At 38.3% G+C, this 18,289-nt stretch overlaps 1 protein-coding gene across 4 annotated transcripts in view; it reads left to right on the plus strand.

The window, feature by feature from the left end:
* Nucleotides 1–18,289, plus strand: part of LOC306857180 (plasma membrane calcium-transporting ATPase 2-like) — a 101,230-nt gene that overhangs the window by 65,259 nt on the left and 17,682 nt on the right. For 3 of the 4 annotated variants that reach the window (XR_013783075.1, XM_079396956.1, XM_079396957.1), the window contains exons 7-17: nucleotides 486–521; nucleotides 3,411–3,590; nucleotides 4,410–4,624; nucleotides 4,810–5,052; nucleotides 6,175–6,419; nucleotides 6,650–6,878; nucleotides 11,081–11,260; nucleotides 11,341–11,428; nucleotides 11,598–11,704; nucleotides 12,626–12,817; nucleotides 17,110–17,323. Coding sequence is in view for 3 of the 4 variants with exons in the window: in XM_079396956.1 (XP_079253082.1) it covers nucleotides 486–521; nucleotides 3,411–3,590; nucleotides 4,410–4,624; nucleotides 4,810–5,052; nucleotides 6,175–6,419; nucleotides 6,650–6,878; nucleotides 11,081–11,260; nucleotides 11,341–11,428; nucleotides 11,598–11,704; nucleotides 12,626–12,817; nucleotides 17,110–17,323 (1,929 nt within the window). In the remaining variant the exon portion in view is untranslated. The remainder of the gene's footprint in view (nucleotides 1–485; nucleotides 522–3,410; nucleotides 3,591–4,409; nucleotides 4,625–4,809; nucleotides 5,053–6,174; nucleotides 6,420–6,649; nucleotides 6,879–11,080; nucleotides 11,261–11,340; nucleotides 11,429–11,597; nucleotides 11,705–12,625; nucleotides 12,818–17,109; nucleotides 17,324–18,289) is intronic. The other variant, XM_079396958.1, reaches the window with a different exon arrangement.

An 18,289-nucleotide genomic window follows, 5' to 3' on the forward strand; every position in this document is an offset into this window, starting at 1 on the left:
TGAATATTTTGATTTTTTGATTTTTGTTAGAATGACAATTGTGTCAGCTTTTAGTTAGATAATTGCTGTCATTTTTCCTTTCCACTGTTCCAAAAATATCTTTCTGTCCAATGTTTGCCAATGAAAATTGAGAGGACTGCTTTTTGGTTTTAGCCAAACCCTGTTGGCATTACCATAGTTTGTGATGTAAGCGAACAAAAAAAGGAAATTTATGAAACCGCTAAATCGTAATGAGGTTTTGTCAGTTGTATGCCACAGTCAAAAACAATGACCGAGCCGTCAGTGTACCCTGCATAAAGCCCCTCCAGTCCTTGTCTTTTTCTATAGATGACACATCCAGTCCCACATATACTCATGTAATGTAGTGTTACTTATCTAGTTTTTATTCTTTTGTTGTTGTTTTTCTTTTCTTCTTCTGTCTTTGGTTTATTTACTTTGAGCCATGTTATATCAGCCCTCCGCCCTCTCTCTCTCGTTTTAAACAGGTAAAAAACAAGGACCCCCTGAAAATCGCAACAAAGGTAACCTTTCCCACTGCCTCTCCCTTCTCCCCCCTCCCCATTCAGCAGCAAGTCTCGGAGTCTCGTGTCAGTCCCACTCACTCACTTGCTCACTTTCTCTATCTGTCTTTCACGCTGTTGCTTACCCCTTCCTGCTGAGCCCGGGGGAGCTTCTTGCCTCGCTTTACCTATCAAAGGGTGCAACTCTCACCTGCTGGAAACGGCACTAAGCAGCCAGAAGACTTTGCAATTCTACAGCTTCTCTTTATACAGAGTTTGTCAGTTGATTTAAATAACCTTAATGAATCTAAAATTAGTTTTCTTGAATTCGTTCTAAAATAAATATATATTTAAAAAAATACTGACACAGCGTTCACTTCCTAATTTATTTATTTATTTTCGTACGACATAGTGAGAAATGCATTGCAACAATTAAAGAGAGATTTTTAAAAATCTAGACAAACTAGTCAAAGTCGGTGACTAAAGTAGCTGATGGTTGGACAGCTAGTGGACCATCCTACCCCATCTCTATTATCTGCAATGTTTTCTGCTCGTACATAGTATTTTGGACACACTTTAGTATTTAATTTCCACCATAACTTCAAATGCTTTTAGTTTAAAGGACTGGGTTTGATAAACTCGGCATAAAACATTGTTTAATTTCATACGGGAATGCTTACATTAGCAACCCTAATGATTGCATGTATCAATTTTTCATTTGTAGATCTAAATTTTCACTAATGTGACATTTAGATGCCTCTCCTTTTCAGAAGGCAACTATCTCTATGTGCTTGGGTGGGTCATCATGAACATTTGTACTGTGTTTCAGAGTGTGCCCACTCTGCCCTAGCTGACCCCAACAACCCCTCCCCAGCCCAACCCCCTGTAGCGCTCGGGGACTGAGCATCTGCTCCAGACAGAACTGCTCATTTTGTCTGCACAGATCTCCTTCCTTTTGCCCTTGGTCTCAAGCACACAAGCTGGTATTGGTTTAACCCTGAGTATGTAAATGCAATGTCTTCCTCGGGTCTTTAAGTGTTAGCCAAAATGCTATTTTAGAAGATTTAATCATGTTCAGGTCAAGTCTGGATCAAGATACCATTTAATCAAGTCTTGCTCTATGGTATTGTCTTGTATGAAACACGCTTTTCACACTCTAATCAATTCTGGATGGATAAAATTAAGTCCAACCATTATAAAAAAAAAAAAAAAAATGATTGTCCTTTTTGTACTCTGAAATGCATAGAAAGAACAGAGTGTTATGAACAGGTTCTCATGTTGACTTATTGTTTATATGCATCCATGAGCTTTCGTACAGATGCACATTGCCCAGCACAATGTGTTCCCAGCCTCATAGGTGGTTTATGACGTGAATGTAATGCTTAGGGGCATGGCTTATGTGGGAGTTGCACCCTTGCAAAATGGACCGGCTGTGGATTGTTGTTTTTGTCCGTTTCTTTACTTTAGCTCTTTGTTTTTCTCACTGTTGCTTCTTTCTAGGGTGTGGCTCAGGACTTCATGCTGTCTTGTACACTCTTCTCTTGGTCAAAATTGGACCTTTTCTTTCTCCTTTACCCTCTTTCTCTGGTACCGCACTCTCTCTTTTGGGAGCGGAAAAATAAACCAGAATCTCTGATCTTTTTCGTCTTCCTCTTGGTCCTTGTTTTTCTCGTGGTGGTTGTATTTCTGGCTGTTTGGGCCGTTTTTCTGTTTTTAAGTTGATTGTAAATCACACTCTTGTTCGTCGTGCGTGCCTCTGTTCGTGTTGTCAGTCAGACAGTCAGTCCGTTCATCAATCCCCGATTCATGTGTGGTCGTTCTGGTCAGCTCTGTCAGTTCTGGTCAGTTGTTTGTTGTGACTGGTGGTCAGGTAGGCTCATGGAGTGTTTCTCAAACTCCACTACTACGGAGTTTCAGCCTGTTGCACGGCATGTTTGAGATGATACATAGGCTGACTGCAAAATGAAAATGACTTGGCCTCTTTGTATCTTTTAAAATGGAGACTTAATGGGAATGGTGGGTGAGGGATCAATGTCTATCCACAGAAAAGTGGCTGAATTGGATCTTCAACTCCATTAAGTTTCTATTTCAGTGGGAAATTGAGTAATATGTCATTTTATCCCTGCAAGTAGCATAATTGAATTAAAACTATCAAAGTTCCCAACACTTTTTTTTTTTACCTAGCAGCAGGTTTGCCTTGATAATGTCTTTTTTTGATAAATGTATAGTTCCAGTAGATATGTATCTATTCCAGTTTGGTGCAGTTAATTGTAGTACAATATTGCACGAGTCCAGTAAGTTGTTTTATAGTGAGTTGAACATAAACAGATGCAGCCTCCAGAGGAGCCATGATGGCGCACAGTAAAGTGACCATAAGAGAAATAAAAGGCAAATTTAATTTCAACTAATCAGCTAATAAATTAGAGAAGAGATTTTCATTGCTATTTTAAGAAAATATATATATAAAAAAGTTTATATTTTTTGAGGTTTACACACCTAATAGTTTATTTTATATTTATAATGGTATTATAAACGAGTAGCTCGTTGTCCAGTTCCAACATAGGGTCCTGTTTTATGGAAATGTCTTGTGTGCTGCTTGGGTCCTGCTCAATTCACCGTGCCCACCTTAACCTGCTGGGGAATGGCTCTGTGAATTTAGAGTTTTCTCTTTACCAGCCCAGATTCACTCAAGCAAAGTCAACTAACATTAAACAAGTGCTTCTGATATGGTTCTTCTATATAATTCTCTAGGAACCCACTGTATACTTGCCCTATAGCTGTTACTGAACTGCCCATTCTCTCCCCTCTTCCCTTTTTCCCCATTCCCCCTGCCTCTCATCTCCCTCCATCCTTTTTTGGCATGTTTCTCCCTTGTTCCCATAACCACTCCTTAAAAATCAACCTCCACAGCTAAGACCCAGGATGGCATTGCTCTGGAGATCCAACCGCTAAAGAGCGAGGAAGCTGCGGAATCAGAGGAGAAGGAGGAGAAAGAAGAAAAGGAGAAAAAGAAGGTCAACGTCACCAAGAAAGAAAAGTCGGTCCTGCAGGGCAAGCTGACTAGGCTAGCTGTTCAGATTGGAAAAGCAGGTTAGAAAACCGCACAACTGAGTGTCAAGGGTACCCGATAAACTCGTATACCATATACCATCTCTGTAATGGTTAAATATCACTTTCCCAACAGATTTTGTTTTATCATGCTTTGATTTTGTTGTTGATGTTTTGTTGCTTTAAACTTCAGTATCAAAAACAATGTTAGAGTTGGTAGGTTTGAGTATTTTTTTTTTTTTTTTTTTCCTGTGAATTATTTTCCTGTTTTCATTGACATTTATTGATTCACATTTTGAATCAACTAGATTGCTGTTAGGCTGAAATTATTCCTCCTAATATGTTGTGAAATTTAATGATTTAAAAGGCTCTAAGATACAGTATTGACATTTAAACATTTGTATACATATGTCTATTTTATGTATTTAGTTTAAAGTTATTTTCTAAACAGAGAAATCAAGAGAACTTTGTTTCAAATGATCTATAGCTACATCAGATGACTCTAAGATGACTGCCATATTTGCCATAGCAAACAAAGTGCAGCTTTAAAGCAAAATATTTATACTAATTAGCCATGTATTCAAAAGCACAGACATTTCTTCAGACGTCATTTCCATAAATGAGTTAATTTGGTTCACAAGGTTTGTTTTACTTACTGCCTAAAGAAACAGTGTCACCCAGTATGGAAACAGGCTTGTCCCTTTGGGCAGTGTTCCACCTAATTATTCTACTTCCTACAGTTACCCAATCAAATAACATTCAGATGGAGCACATCGGACCACAGCTGTTATGAACTCAAGTCAGGAGGCTTTGTTTCCCTTTGTGCCATATTGGTTTTGAAACCCCCTTCTCCTCCGGCAGGTCTCATCATGTCTGCGTTGACCGTCATCATCCTCATCCTTTATTTTGTCATTGATACGTTTGGTGTCCAGGGCCATGAGTGGAAGGCAGAGTGCACTCCAATCTACATTCAATACTTTGTGAAGTTTTTCATTATTGGTGTGACTGTGCTGGTGGTAGCCGTTCCTGAGGGGCTGCCTCTAGCTGTCACTATCTCTCTGGCTTATTCTGTCAAGGTGAGAGTCTCTGGTTTAGTTTGCCAAATCAAACCTGTAATTTGTTGATGTCTTAATGGTGTTCAGGTGGATATAAGTCAGTAAATGTTGCTTGATTCTTTACATTTGTGCTCATCTATGTTTAAGGGCTAAAGTACACTCCTTTCCCCAAGTATAACTGCATTAAGTCCTGTTTTCCTCAACAGAAAATGATGAAAGACAATAACCTGGTGAGGCACCTGGATGCCTGTGAGACCATGGGTAATGCCACAGCCATCTGCTCTGACAAAACTGGAACGCTGACTATGAATCGCATGACGGTGGTGCAGGCTTACATAGGTGACACACACTATAAAAGCGTTCCTGAACCAGAGGCCATTAATTCAGAGACTCTGGAGCTACTGGTGAACAGCATCTCCATAAACTCAGCCTACACTACCAAGATCCTGGTAAGAAATAGCCGTACGCAAATGAGATACAGATTAATAAATGAGCTGTTTTGTTTATTTATTAATTATAGGGTTGTCAAATTAGAATTCCACAGACAGCCCCAGCCAAAACACACTTACCAAGAGCAGACAGCACAAAATGACATTCATATAAGTCATGACATTCGTATGAGTCATTCGTATAAGGCATTTCCTTGAGTAAAGACGGCTAGACAGAGCATAGCAGAAAGGAACCAAACGCCAGGGGACTTGATGTACTGTGAAGGAAGTTGTACTACTTAGTGTGTTGTCTTAAATGTGGTGCAAATTACACTCGATGCAGAAAAACACAATGCCCATAGACATTAGTCCGCTTGTGTAGAGCAACAATTCTGAACCAGAGTTATTACAGTTAACGAAAACTACAGTCAACATTTGAAGTGGATCAAAACAGTTCATCAAAATTGTCCTAAGACAAGAACGTATTGTTTTGGTTTTAGGACAACTTTGATGAAAGGTTTTGATCCACGTCAAATGTAGACTACTATATTAAAAACATTTATGTTAACTTAAGCTGAAATAAAATATATTTGATGAAACGCTTCACAAAATTTAGAAAGGTTGCCTTAACAATTAACTTTGTTGAAGCACTAAATTTGGGGCACAAAAACTGGCCTAAAACTGAAATAATAAATTACCGAAACTGTAGACAGTAAAATAAAAAAATGACATTACTAAAAATTAATTGTTGTATATAAATAATCCTAAAATGACAGTAGTCTGAACTACTTCTTAGGCTTCATCAAACAGATTGACAACTCAAACCGTTAGCAAAGCATTGTTTGTCGTCAGTCAGAGAACAACTTATGTTCAAACAATATATGGACTTCTGCAGCCATTTATATGTCGTCATGTCTATTCAGTGCTTTGCTCTTCTGCCACAATGTTTCAGTTATTTAAATTTTGGGGTTTTGTCTCAGAAAACATCAATATGTGTGATTAAATGCAATTAATTTGATAAAATAATTGCCATATGTCATGTAATCAATTCCGTTTACTCACATTTTTTGATGGACAATATCTAATGTATAAATTGTGAACTTTTCTTACCTGTTATTTACAATCTAACTTTCTTTCCCATAGCCTTCAGAGAAGGAGGGAGGTCTGCCAAGGCATGTAGGAAATAAGACTGAGTGTGCCCTTCTTGGTCTGGTGTTGGACCTGAAGAGAGACTATCAGCCTATTAGAGATGAAGTTCCTGAGGAAAAACTTTATAAGGTTTACACGTTCAACTCCTCTCGGAAAAGCATGAGTACCGTACTAAAGAACACCAGTGGTCCCGGCTTCCAAATGTACAGCAAGGGCGCCTCTGAGATTGTCCTGCGCAAGTATGATAAATTCATTCTCAAGTTCTTAAAGGGGTCGTATCATAAGTAGTAAAATTTTACTTAATCTTTGTTTAGAGGTAAAGGAGTTTGATATAGTGAGAAACATGCTATAACTTTCAGTCCAAAAAATTTCTCCTCTGTTTTTTCCTTTGTTGCATCATCTTCCTGTAAAGCAAAATGTAGTAACTGTAGTTTGGAGTGATTTATTAAACTTTTCTCTTTTCTGTCAGGTGTTCCCATATCATTGATGCTTCAGGCCAGCAACGTGCCTTCAAGGCCAAGGATCGTGATGAGATGGTGCGGAAAGTGATCGAGCCAATGGCCTGTGTTGGGTTAAGGACCATTTGCATAGCCATGAGGGAATTCACAACAGAGCCAGACTGGGACAATGAAGCTGACATTTTGAATGACCTGACCTGCATCTGTGTTGTTGGCATTGAAGACCCTGTTCGTCATGAGGTGAGCGAAATTGTCCAGTTTTCTCTTGGCTAGTAGTGTTGCGCTTGTCCATAGTGCAGAAATTACATGCTTCACATGGGCTGGAGATTTGTATACTTCAGGCCTCCGTTCATATTGAGACATGACAAGCATTAGGGGGCGGCTTGTCAAGACTGGGGCAACCCACCACATTTCATGTAATGAAATTGTATTGACCGTGATTATCATGTGACGATTATTTGCAGAGTGTCAAGCACTATGTGAAAGTGTGGACATGAATAGCCTCATTGGTGGAGGGACAAACTGACCTAAATCCACTAAAGATGGTCAAATAAGTACATGACAGACGATCGTGCTGTTTTTGATTGTTATTGGATCAGTGCAGAATTGACGTCAGCTTCCCTCATATTAGGTGTCATATATAATTCTGTAATGGAACACATGACTGATATTCAGGTTAAAATGATTCCTGCAGGCTTTTTTGAGTGGTATGATCCATTTTATCTCTGTTCCCTTCTACGGTGTGATTAAAAATCATCCTTTCTATATGTCTACAGCTATATGGTTATTTTTATCTGTTAAGCATGTCAGCTTAGCACCAGCAGAGCAAGGGGTACAAAAAGAATAGCCGGTGAATTTTAGCCTGGGAATTTATCATGAAAAAGTCTGTCGTGAAAGTTAACAAAAAAGGTCAAGTAAATTTCCTTACTGAATATGTGTGTTTTTTCCTGTTGCTATGATCGTAAATATTTCATTGTGTAGAAATGAATTTTTGTGATTTCATATTAGATTATATTTAAAAGTCCTTGTCGAGTAATCATGAGTAATCATAAACAAATTGAAAAAGTCCTGGAAATTTAAATTTTTGTAAATTAAATGGTGCGTAGAACCGTTGCTGCTTGCTTGAATCAGTCATCGTCCTCTTTCCATTCACAGTACAGCCAGAAGCCCTGCTTTTAACCCAGTCTTAAATACTAGAGTCTATCTAACTTGCATAGTTGCTTCTCTTACAGTAAGCTCGCTTTGAGCTAATAAAAAAGCTTGTGTCTTATGGTTTGAGTTGATGACGAGGGCAATATTATGCTAAGGCATGACAGTGGCACTAGCCCATTTTCAGCTTTGAAATGAAATCGTGGAGCCATGTGGCGATAATGAGATGGGCTTGAATGTTTTTGTCTTAGTAAAAATGACTCTTGCAGTAATGATCAGAGCCATCTGTAGATTATTCAGTTTATTTCTGCTGTCGCAGGCGAGACGAGATTCAAGTCTAGAGTTTTTTTAATGCACACAAGTTTCTCTGAATCATACAACATGTTCTTTACATGCATCACTTGTGCAGCATTTCTATCCATGGAAACACTGGGAGGTTTTTAATTATCTTTAAATAAATGAGCTTATTGGTTCTAATTACGGGTATGGTGTGATTCATCGCAAGACTGAGTGTGGATAATTACATAGGACTCCAGCATACACACACACACAAAACCTCTGGATCCAGCCCCTTCATGTGTTAAGTCGTTTCGGTACCCCTTACCGCATAACACACACCATGAGCTGATAGGATGCCAAGAGTGATTGCAGTGTCCTCGTCTCTCGCTGATCTGAGGCCAGTAATGACACTGAGGGAGAAATTTGTCTTGCTTGTTAGTATATAAAAACACTTATTACATATGATTCATTACTGTTTTTTTTTTTTTAATGTGACGTTGTCAGATGTTGTGTTAATGAGTGAGCTAATAATTTAATAAACAACTTTAAATGATTCACTACAAGAATCCGCTCAAAATTGGTTGTTAATGAATCAGGCTACGCTAGTCATGAGTTTTTTTCCTTGCACCCGGTTAAAATGAAGTTAAAACCGTCATCTTAGTTTTCAGTCGGGGAAGTGGTTAAAGAGTCAGACTCGTAATCCAAAGGTTGCGGGTTCGAGTCTCTGGCCGGCAGGGATTGTAGGTGGGGGGAGTGAATGTCCAGTGCTCTCTCCACCCTCAATACCATGACTAAGGCACCGAACCCCCAACTGCTCCCCGGGCGCCGCAGCATAAATGGCTGCCCACTGCTCCGGGTGTGTGTTCACGGTGTGTGTGTGTTCACTGCTGTGTGTGTGCACGTTGGATGGGTTAAATGCAGAGCACGAATTCTGAGTATGGGTCACCATACTTGGCCGTATGTCACTTCACTAATTCACTAATCACTAAAAACGTTAATACAAAGATGGCATAGTCAACACATTATTTTACTGTACATAGTCCAGAAAACATTAATGTAATAATTTTAGTGACTATTATACAAAAAAAAAAAACATTGTCTAAGTTGTTTTTTTGAGTTTGTTTCATTGCCTGACTAAAAAAATGGGGGGAATTACATTATTAGCTGTTTATTTATCATATATTTTGCCGTTAAGTAATTGTTAAATCCTCTTGTATGGATTTTCTTACATAGCTTGATCCATTCCTATCCAGACTATTTTGCATTGATCTGTGTTTTATTTATGCATTTATTTATTTATGTTTTTTCCATTTATCAAATCTATTTATCCCCAGATTTAACACTGGAGTGGATACAGATATGGTAGTGGTTGTTACGCTACTCAGCATGCTTTGAATCAAGCTGTAAAGGATTAGCCCTTATTTTAATTTAGCTTTTAGGGAATCTATTCTTAAGATTCGATATTGATATTTACATGATTAATCGATATTAATCAAAACGTCTAACTTACACCTTGTTAACGATACCTCATTAACGACTTGTCCAGCAAGCGTTAAAATCAGTATGTTATCTCTTAACAATTCAGTGTTATTCCCGTGGCCACGATAATAACACAGAATTGATTAGGTAATTTTGAGCATAGGTCACGCAATCTTTGGCAAATAGTTTAAGACTTGAAAATCACTCAGCACCAGACAAAGATTCCTTTATAAAATCAAAGTTTATTTTACTACTCTACCATACTACTAAGCTAAATAACACAAAACAGAATACGTAAACACACACAAACACACACATCGCAGGCAATGAACTTGAAGAAAGCTTAAACCAGCACTCTTTTGCTAGTTACTGAAAACTTTGCCCTGAGGGAATTTCAAACAGAAAACTTGTCTGTCTCTGCTCTTAAATTACTTCAACCAGTTTCCAGCAGAATTACGGAGATTGGTTTGATATTACTTGCTTCAAGTTGAGTTTCCGTTCCTTTCCTGGTTGAGGGAACCCCGGGTGCTGATTGGCTGCTGATGTGTCGTCGTAGCGTGATGTCACGGGGAATACCCTCTTGCAATTGGTTGGTTTCTCTGTGGAGTGATGACGCTCTTAGGAAGTTTGTTTCCCTTTTGCTGTTTGATCCAATCACAAGTGTTTCTGTAGGGCGGAGCCCCGCCCCGCACGGCTCAGTTTTCCGTGAAGAATATGTCCTAGCAGATCCCTATAAGTGTTTTAATCACACATTATGATAAGTCAACTTTCATCCACACCAAATTATTGCTGATGCAACTAGCTTTCATTCAAACTCAAACAACAGGTATTTAGCATACACAAAGTACATACCTTAATTCTATATACTACATGGGTTAATGCATCGATTAACATGCTACCTTCTAACCAAGTATATGAAAGACATAAGATACAATGTTAGTATGTATTGTCTATTGAGTATATTGTTTTAATAGAAATAGGAATAAAGGAATATCTGTGGGCAGAGAGTCAATAAAAGTTTGGGTGTTCTTTGCACAAGGAAAACAAACGCATTCCTTTGGAATGCAGGGAGGACGAAAGGGGGAGCTGTCCGGGGGTCATGAGTATATCACGTTTGTGGAGATCTGGAGATTTCCTTAGCTCGGACGTCGGTTGTAAAACCGTCTCTCCTGGTTGATAACATAATTGAATTTATGCATTAATGGTCAGGAGATCAGGGAAGGGTCTGTGCTGGAGCCTTTCCAGATGCCAAGGTCTTCGTCCTGTTTCTGGTTGAATTATGCTTAAGTGATAAGAAACAACCGTGAAGTCCTGTTTTAAATACATTCCAGATTTTTCCACACCTATATCCTTTGTTTTAGGGGTCTCGTGAGACGTTAAGGAGCTGGTCGTTAATTAATTTTACAGTCCCAGATAGTGAAAAGAGCAAATTTCTCTGGAATGTGCTGTCCTGTTAATAGGTGTGTGTGTGTGTTCTTGTTTCGACAAAGTTCTACAAAGCCAAATAATGGTCCTTCTATTCTTCCCGTGTGCAGGTTCCTGAGGCTATCTCTAAATGTCAGCGAGCAGGCATCACTGTCCGTATGGTCACCGGAGACAACATCAACACAGCCCGTGCCATTGCCACCAAATGTGGAATCCTGCAGCCTGGAGAGGACTTTCTCTGCATGGAGGGCAAAGACTTCAACCAGCAGATTCGCAATGACAAAGGAGAGGTAAAGAGCTACAGAGCTTTATCTGCAGATGTCTAAGTGAACATGAAAAGTGCTTATTTCAGTGTTGCCTTTATCTTTAGGTTGAACAAGAGCGTCTTGACAAGGTCTGGCCCAAATTGCGTGTTCTGGCTCGTTCCTCCCCAACAGACAAACACACTCTGGTTAAAGGTAAGCTCTTTACCAATGGTTGGGTGAGCTTCTAGTCCACACTTTCACTGATAGCAAAGTGTTTGAAACCCCACTGGAGGGGAGCTGGTGTCTTCTCTCGTTATTGTGAGCCCTATGTCACTTATCTTTTGGTTTACCCTGAGGCAGTTCCTGTGTTGTTGTCTTTTAGGCATCATTGATAGCACAGTTGGAGAAACAAGACAGGTGGTGGCTGTGACTGGAGACGGCACTAACGACGGTCCTGCCCTTAAAAAAGCAGATGTTGGCTTTGCTATGGTAAATCATGCCCCCACTCCCACCCCCCCTATAATCGTACCACTGATGATTTTCTGACAAATACTGGTTTTATCCAAGCATTGTGCATATATAGTCTCAATTTTTTATTCTGTTTTAGACCACTTGGTTTTGCTTTTAAAATGGCTGTTTTGTCACTTTATTGTGAGAGACAGTTGCCAGATGAGTGTCCGGCTCGTTCGTTTTGGCAGCCAATGATATACTGTAGCATAAATAACTTTAATAACCGTAGAGGTTGCGTCCTAATCCCTGCCCAGTATCTCTTGCTCTGCACCAAGCCAGAATGCCTCAGGGCATCATTGCAACATGCTGTACTAGCTTATAAGTGGTTGACCCCTGCTTGTTGCTCAGATGACTCCACAACTTAAGCAATGATATAATTAATGTGCTTTCAGAAATTCATTTTATATGCAGTGAATTAAATCCAAGCAATTCATATTTCTCACTCAAACACTTTATATATCATCTAAATATATCATAGTGGCTGGTTCAAAAGCCAGTAGTTGGTGCAATTGTGCTAACTGACGATTGAAGGACATTAGGTTAGGATGAGGGCAGGCATAGTAAATTGTTTCATAAATAGACACCCTGAGGCTGTCAAAGATATGGTTTAATTTGGGTCATCAATTTACTGTGCTGTTTGCGCCCACATAACTTCCACTTTTGTCATTTCTCGGAAAATTCATTTATTTTAAATGTCTTAATATAAAACACATCCTAATCCAAGAAAAGGGCTAATTAAAATTCTTTTGATTTGTAGTTAGTTTTTCTTTTTCAACTTTCATTTTAACGAGAACCATTCCATTCCCAAGAATGAACCTGCATCTGCAGTTATTCATGAAGTAGACTGCTCTGATATTTATGAAGGCATTCTAAAAAGCAGTTGCTTTCTTTGTCTTACAGGGTATTGCAGGCACAGATGTTGCAAAGGAGGCCTCTGACATCATTCTTACCGATGACAACTTCACCAGCATTGTCAAAGCTGTGATGTGGGGGCGTAATGTCTACGACAGTATCTCCAAGTTTCTGCAGTTTCAATTGACTGTCAATGTGGTGGCTGTGATTGTTGCTTTCACTGGAGCCTGCATCACACAGGTAAATTTACATTGTTTGACTTAACTTCCTGGGACCCAGCAGATAGGTTTATGTTATCTAATTCTTTAGTGTTTTGATATAAGAAACATGAATCTTGAGGGGAGAATATCTAATAATAATTTTCATATTTTGACAATTTTGATATTTCATACTCTTATTTTGTCCTATTTAGAGCACATCAGGTCATTTATAAAATGCAAAAAATCAGGCTAGATCAGGGGTGGCAATTAATTTTCCCATGGGGCCACATGAGAAACTTGGGCGGTTGCAGAGGGCTGGAAGAATACACTTAACTCAGTTCTGCCCAATATATTTCCCAATATATCTCTTTATAAAAAAACAGTAAATGGAACATTACAATCATACAATGAAAATGTGGAGCGCACAATTATACCACTAGCTAATGAACAGTTTTGAAAAAAAATATATATATATATTTTTTTGCAGTGTTTCAAAAACTACCATCACAACTTTGAACAAAAAATTAAGTATTTCAAAGATTATGGACGTGACATTCGCAGTCAAAACCTGAAACATACATTCTCATACATGGCTTGAATTTTGGCGCGGGATTGTGGGGATCGCGCATAATTTAAACCATTCCCGCAAGTTTAACTTTTATAATGCGAGAAATTCCCGCACAAATATATTTGCTTCATCTCGGATTAAATACATCTACAGACGCGAAAAAAAATAAATCACTGGTTCAAACAGCCTGTCTTTTTTTTAAAACAGCGCTGCACCGGCCTTCTCTGTCGTTGAGTCCTGTAGCAGAGCATCGGCGTGTTCTCCGTGGCCCGCGTCGCACTGATTCACACAAGGCTGTGTAACGCGCTCTAATATTCTGTGTCATAATGAGTTGCTTGTGAAGATGTTATCGGCTTCCAAATTATATTATTTTAATCCCGAAATTCAAACATCAAATGCTGTTTTGCTCTTTATAGTGTGTGAGTGGATAGAGCGCGCCCGCCGACTCAACACAGCAGCAGCGAAGCGCGAGTAAATCATCATCTCCTTATCTTAAAATGCGCATTTTATCGAAAGTTAACATGAATGAACATAAGAAAATAGACTCCCGTTCACTGATCGTCATCATCTCTCACGTAACGACCCATGTTGCAATGGCGAGAAGACGGTGTATTTTGTATAAAGTTTTTTTTAAAAACAAAGAAATTGAACTGAAACTGGAATATACAAATACAGTGATTCTTAATATATAGTTTTAATACAGTTCTTAATGTCAATTTGAAAGAGAGCATGACAAATTTTTTTATAATTCTTTGAAAACCAAGATACATTAAAAACTGTAGACATAGCCTAAATAAATGAAGATGATTAATTTAGCCCGATGTGTCAATTTATTTGCCCCCAATAATCTTTAAATCCCCCCCCCCCCATGTGACCCATGTAAGGGGGGAGTTCCCCCCCAGTTTAAAAACCGAAACTCAGGCCCTGTATAAAATGTATTCATTACCAATAGCTATATTGAACCATATCTTTATATTTTTCTAAACCACTGAAAATAGAGTCCAGACATCAGTAAAGTATCCGTCTATAAACAATGAGGAAAATAGGATACACATGCGTTACGGACATGACAAAAAAAAAAAGACCCAAAATTTTGGGAGACAACGTATTTTGCAGACTTTCTGTGATTTACAATGCACAGCCCAGAAGCAACAATAGCCGGTCTGCAGGATGGAAAGGGTTGGCTATAGAGTGGGGGAACTATGACGTCACTCTGTAGGCGGATCGGCTGTTAGCATGAAACTGGTTCCCTCGACAAAAACCCAATAGGATTTCCCCATAGGCTTTTGGATAATCGCAAAAAATAAGCTCTGTGTTCAATCATAGTTCATGAAATTTACACGTTTTGACCATCGAGATAATCTTGACAAAGTAATACAAATTTTATGAATTTTGAAGCCTAAATACAAGCGCCAGAACTAAAAAGCTAACATTAGGCTATAAACGAACTACAGCACCTCTACAGTCGCTCTCCTTCAACGTCACCACCACCATGTTTCCGACCAATTTTAAACTTGTTTTTAGAAACATTTTCCATGATAATTATTTACTCTGGATGAATTTTAATCCAAAAGAGCACGAGACTGTAAAAGCGGGTTAGAATGAGTTCCTGCTCGGCGTGATGACGTTAAATGTCTCCGACAGCGCCTGTTGTCCCATTTAACAACTTGTTAGCAACCGTCTTTTTAAAGAAACGTAACAGCTTTAAAAAAATCACGAGTGGGGTGTAACTGGTGTGTTTTATGTCGTAGAATAAAACGTGAAAGTATATTGAGCCTGTGTAAACCACGGACCTTATTTAAGGGATTTAACCAAAATCCCATTCAAAAAACCCATTGACTCTGGGATGATGGAACCGGAAGTGCTAAAATGCTAACTCGCTTCCGGGTTTTCGCCTACAAAGTAACATCATAGTTCCACCACTCTATTCACACCATAAAATATAGCCTACATACTCTATTTACTTTTTTTATTAAATAAATTAGTTTTTGTTTTTAAGAGGAAAAATCAATGTTACGGACGGACAGCTCTCTGTTATAGACATGACAGTTCTGAAAGCGGAATTTATCCGACAATGGAAACGCGTAGCTAAAATGCTTTAAAAACTTTAACAGAGACGTCTAGCTGGTATTTAAAAGGGCTGCCCCAACAACTTAACTAGTTGTTCATTTAAGTCATTAACTAATCGCAAAGTTATATAATAGCTAATAATCCAATGAGCTTCAATATATTCAACGCTCAAGTACACGTATAAAGTTTGCCACCAAGCACAGGCAAAAGTCGCCTAATAATTATGAATGTGTTGGGGAAAAAGGAGATATTTAATTATTTATTAATTCTGGACATTCCTTTAGAGAGAAATGCAACCTTCATACAGATTACAACAATCAGGAAATATTTGTTTCTGTCAGGACTACTATCGTCAAAGATGATTGACAATTAGCGTATAGTTTGGATTGGCGGTATGGTTCTGTTCTGGGCAAGAACTCCCTGCGCATCCATGCAGCCTAGCGTGGATGAGAGCAGGGAGAGCAGCGATAACCCCCCAGGGTAAACAGAACAGAACCAACAAAAGTATTGCAGATTTGTTAAGAAGTTCAGTAATTTTATGTACACATTTTTGAATTTGTCTGATTCAAAAGAGAATCAGAAGGCTGGAATCAGAAGACTGACAGAGGAGTTGGGGATGGAGGAGGGTAATTTGCTAATGAGCAATGCAAAAACTGCTGATAATACTGACAGACCTTATATATGGATGCTTAGATAGGTGTCATATTTCTATAGCTAGATGGGGATCAGCTGAGAGTCAGCTGATGCGAGCTTGACTAACGTGACCTGCCAGAACTAACGCTACGCTCGATTTTGTTTTTAATTGGTTCGTTTAAAGGTAGACATTTTAAACTTTCTATAAATATAGCCTATTTCACATGTCTGTGAGGCAGCCGTACGCTGAGTTTCGGTTTTCTGATGTGCTCTAGCTTCAGAGATGGCAAAAAGCGCGTCCTGCTTTCATTATTTTACAAAAGCAATGTTTTGTTGTTTTTAAGAGTTTACAGAAATAAAATCAGTTTCAAACTGATTTTAAGTTGTTTCATTATCAGGAAACAAAGCTGTTGCCTTGAAAATAAAAGCAGTGCAGTTGTATTGCGTACACCTATTTGCGATTGACTTTTAATTCACAAATCACCTCATGCGGGCCAGTCAAGGATAGCCAGAGGGCCGGATGCGGCCCGGAGGCCGGTCTGGGCTAGATACTACAGGTAAAAGAAGTGCTGCTAATATAAATATAAGTATATGTAAATAGTAAATTAGTAAATAGATGTAATTGGTTTCTTTCCTTAGATATTAAGACAAAAAATTGTTATTTAAAACGTACTATATATTTCAGACCGATTTAAAAATCAAATGAGAGGAAGTTGTCCTGGCCAAATCACCAAAAATTTTGTCTTAAAAAAATATATATCATGACTTTAAAATTTGCATATGTAGTCTACTACAGAAGACAAAAATAAATTGCTGGGTTTCAGGAGTATAGACACAAGAGTATTTGGTGGTTGTGGGAGACAATTCATCATAATGTGCCATAATAACAGAACTATTTTATATTTACACAAACATTCTGAGGCTATTTAGTACTGGTGCCAGGCTTTGGCTAATATGGGGCCGACCAGACTTGTTTTGTCCCTGCCTAACTACATTACATATGACAATACTGTAGTGATGTCCTTTCTGTGGAGTCTCACTTCAGTTTGTTTTGTCTGCAGGACTCTCCACTTAAAGCTGTTCAGATGCTGTGGGTAAATCTGATTATGGACACACTGGCTTCTTTGGCTCTGGCAACGGAACCACCAACAGAATCGCTCCTGCTGAGGAGACCTTACGGACGAGACAAACCACTCATTTCCAGAACTATGATGAAGAACATCTTGGGTCATGCTGTTTACCAACTTGTCATCACATTTACTCTTCTCTTTGCTGGTAAGAGGCTTTATGTTGTCATTTTTTTGCTGGTAATAGGTATTCATGATGAAGTCCAAATAAATTTGGTTCAATAATAATAATAATAATAATAATAATAAAAAAAATTGAAAATAGAAAAAAACCCATAAGTTTTACCATGGAACGTCAGCATTGGATATTTTAGGGAAAACCTTCAAAAACTTCTTTTCAAATGCTTGTCTCAAATCTGAATGGATCTGAGTGTTTGTCTGAAAAAAAAAGCCAATCAGATTTTTCCATAGGCTTTTGGATTATCGCAAAAAATAAGCTCTGTTCAGTCATAGTTCGTAAAACTTGCACGTTTTGTCCATAAAGATAATCTTGAAAATAATATAATTTTGACGAATTTTGAAGCCTAAATAAAAGCGTCAGAACTAAAAAGCTAAACTTAGGCAATAAACGAACTACACCACCACGGTCGCCTGCCTTCAACGTCACCACCACCCCGCTCCCGACAACATTCTCAAACTTCTTTTTTACTTGTTTAGTGAAGAGGATTTACACTGTATATGAATTAATCCACGCTACATGAACCTTTTCATGTAAACTGAAATAAATACAAAACTAGAGCCAAACTGAAATGAGACATTAGTAATAAATAGTATAGTGAATAAATGAAATAATTTTAACAAAAGGACATTTGAAAGCACGTATTTCTGTACATTTTGAAATGAGGTGCATTAAAAGTCAATAAATCCGTGATTAATATTAATATTTAAATTAAAAACGTGTCTGCACATACTATTCAATAAAATTCTAGTGCATTAAATCTATTAAATAATAGCAGAGTGAGAGAGTTTTTGGATATGGTAAGATTAAACTTATTTTAGTGAATGAAGTACCACATTTCAGCTCTCATTTTGTTAGGGTGGTTACACAAATTGTATCATTGCTTCTAGAAAATCCTCAATCTATATACTTTAACAGCTTCATGTGGCGGTAAAC

This window comes from Barbus barbus (assembly GCF_936440315.1).
Source record: "Barbus barbus genome assembly, chromosome: 37".
NCBI lineage: Eukaryota > Metazoa > Chordata > Actinopteri > Cypriniformes > Cyprinidae > Barbus > Barbus barbus.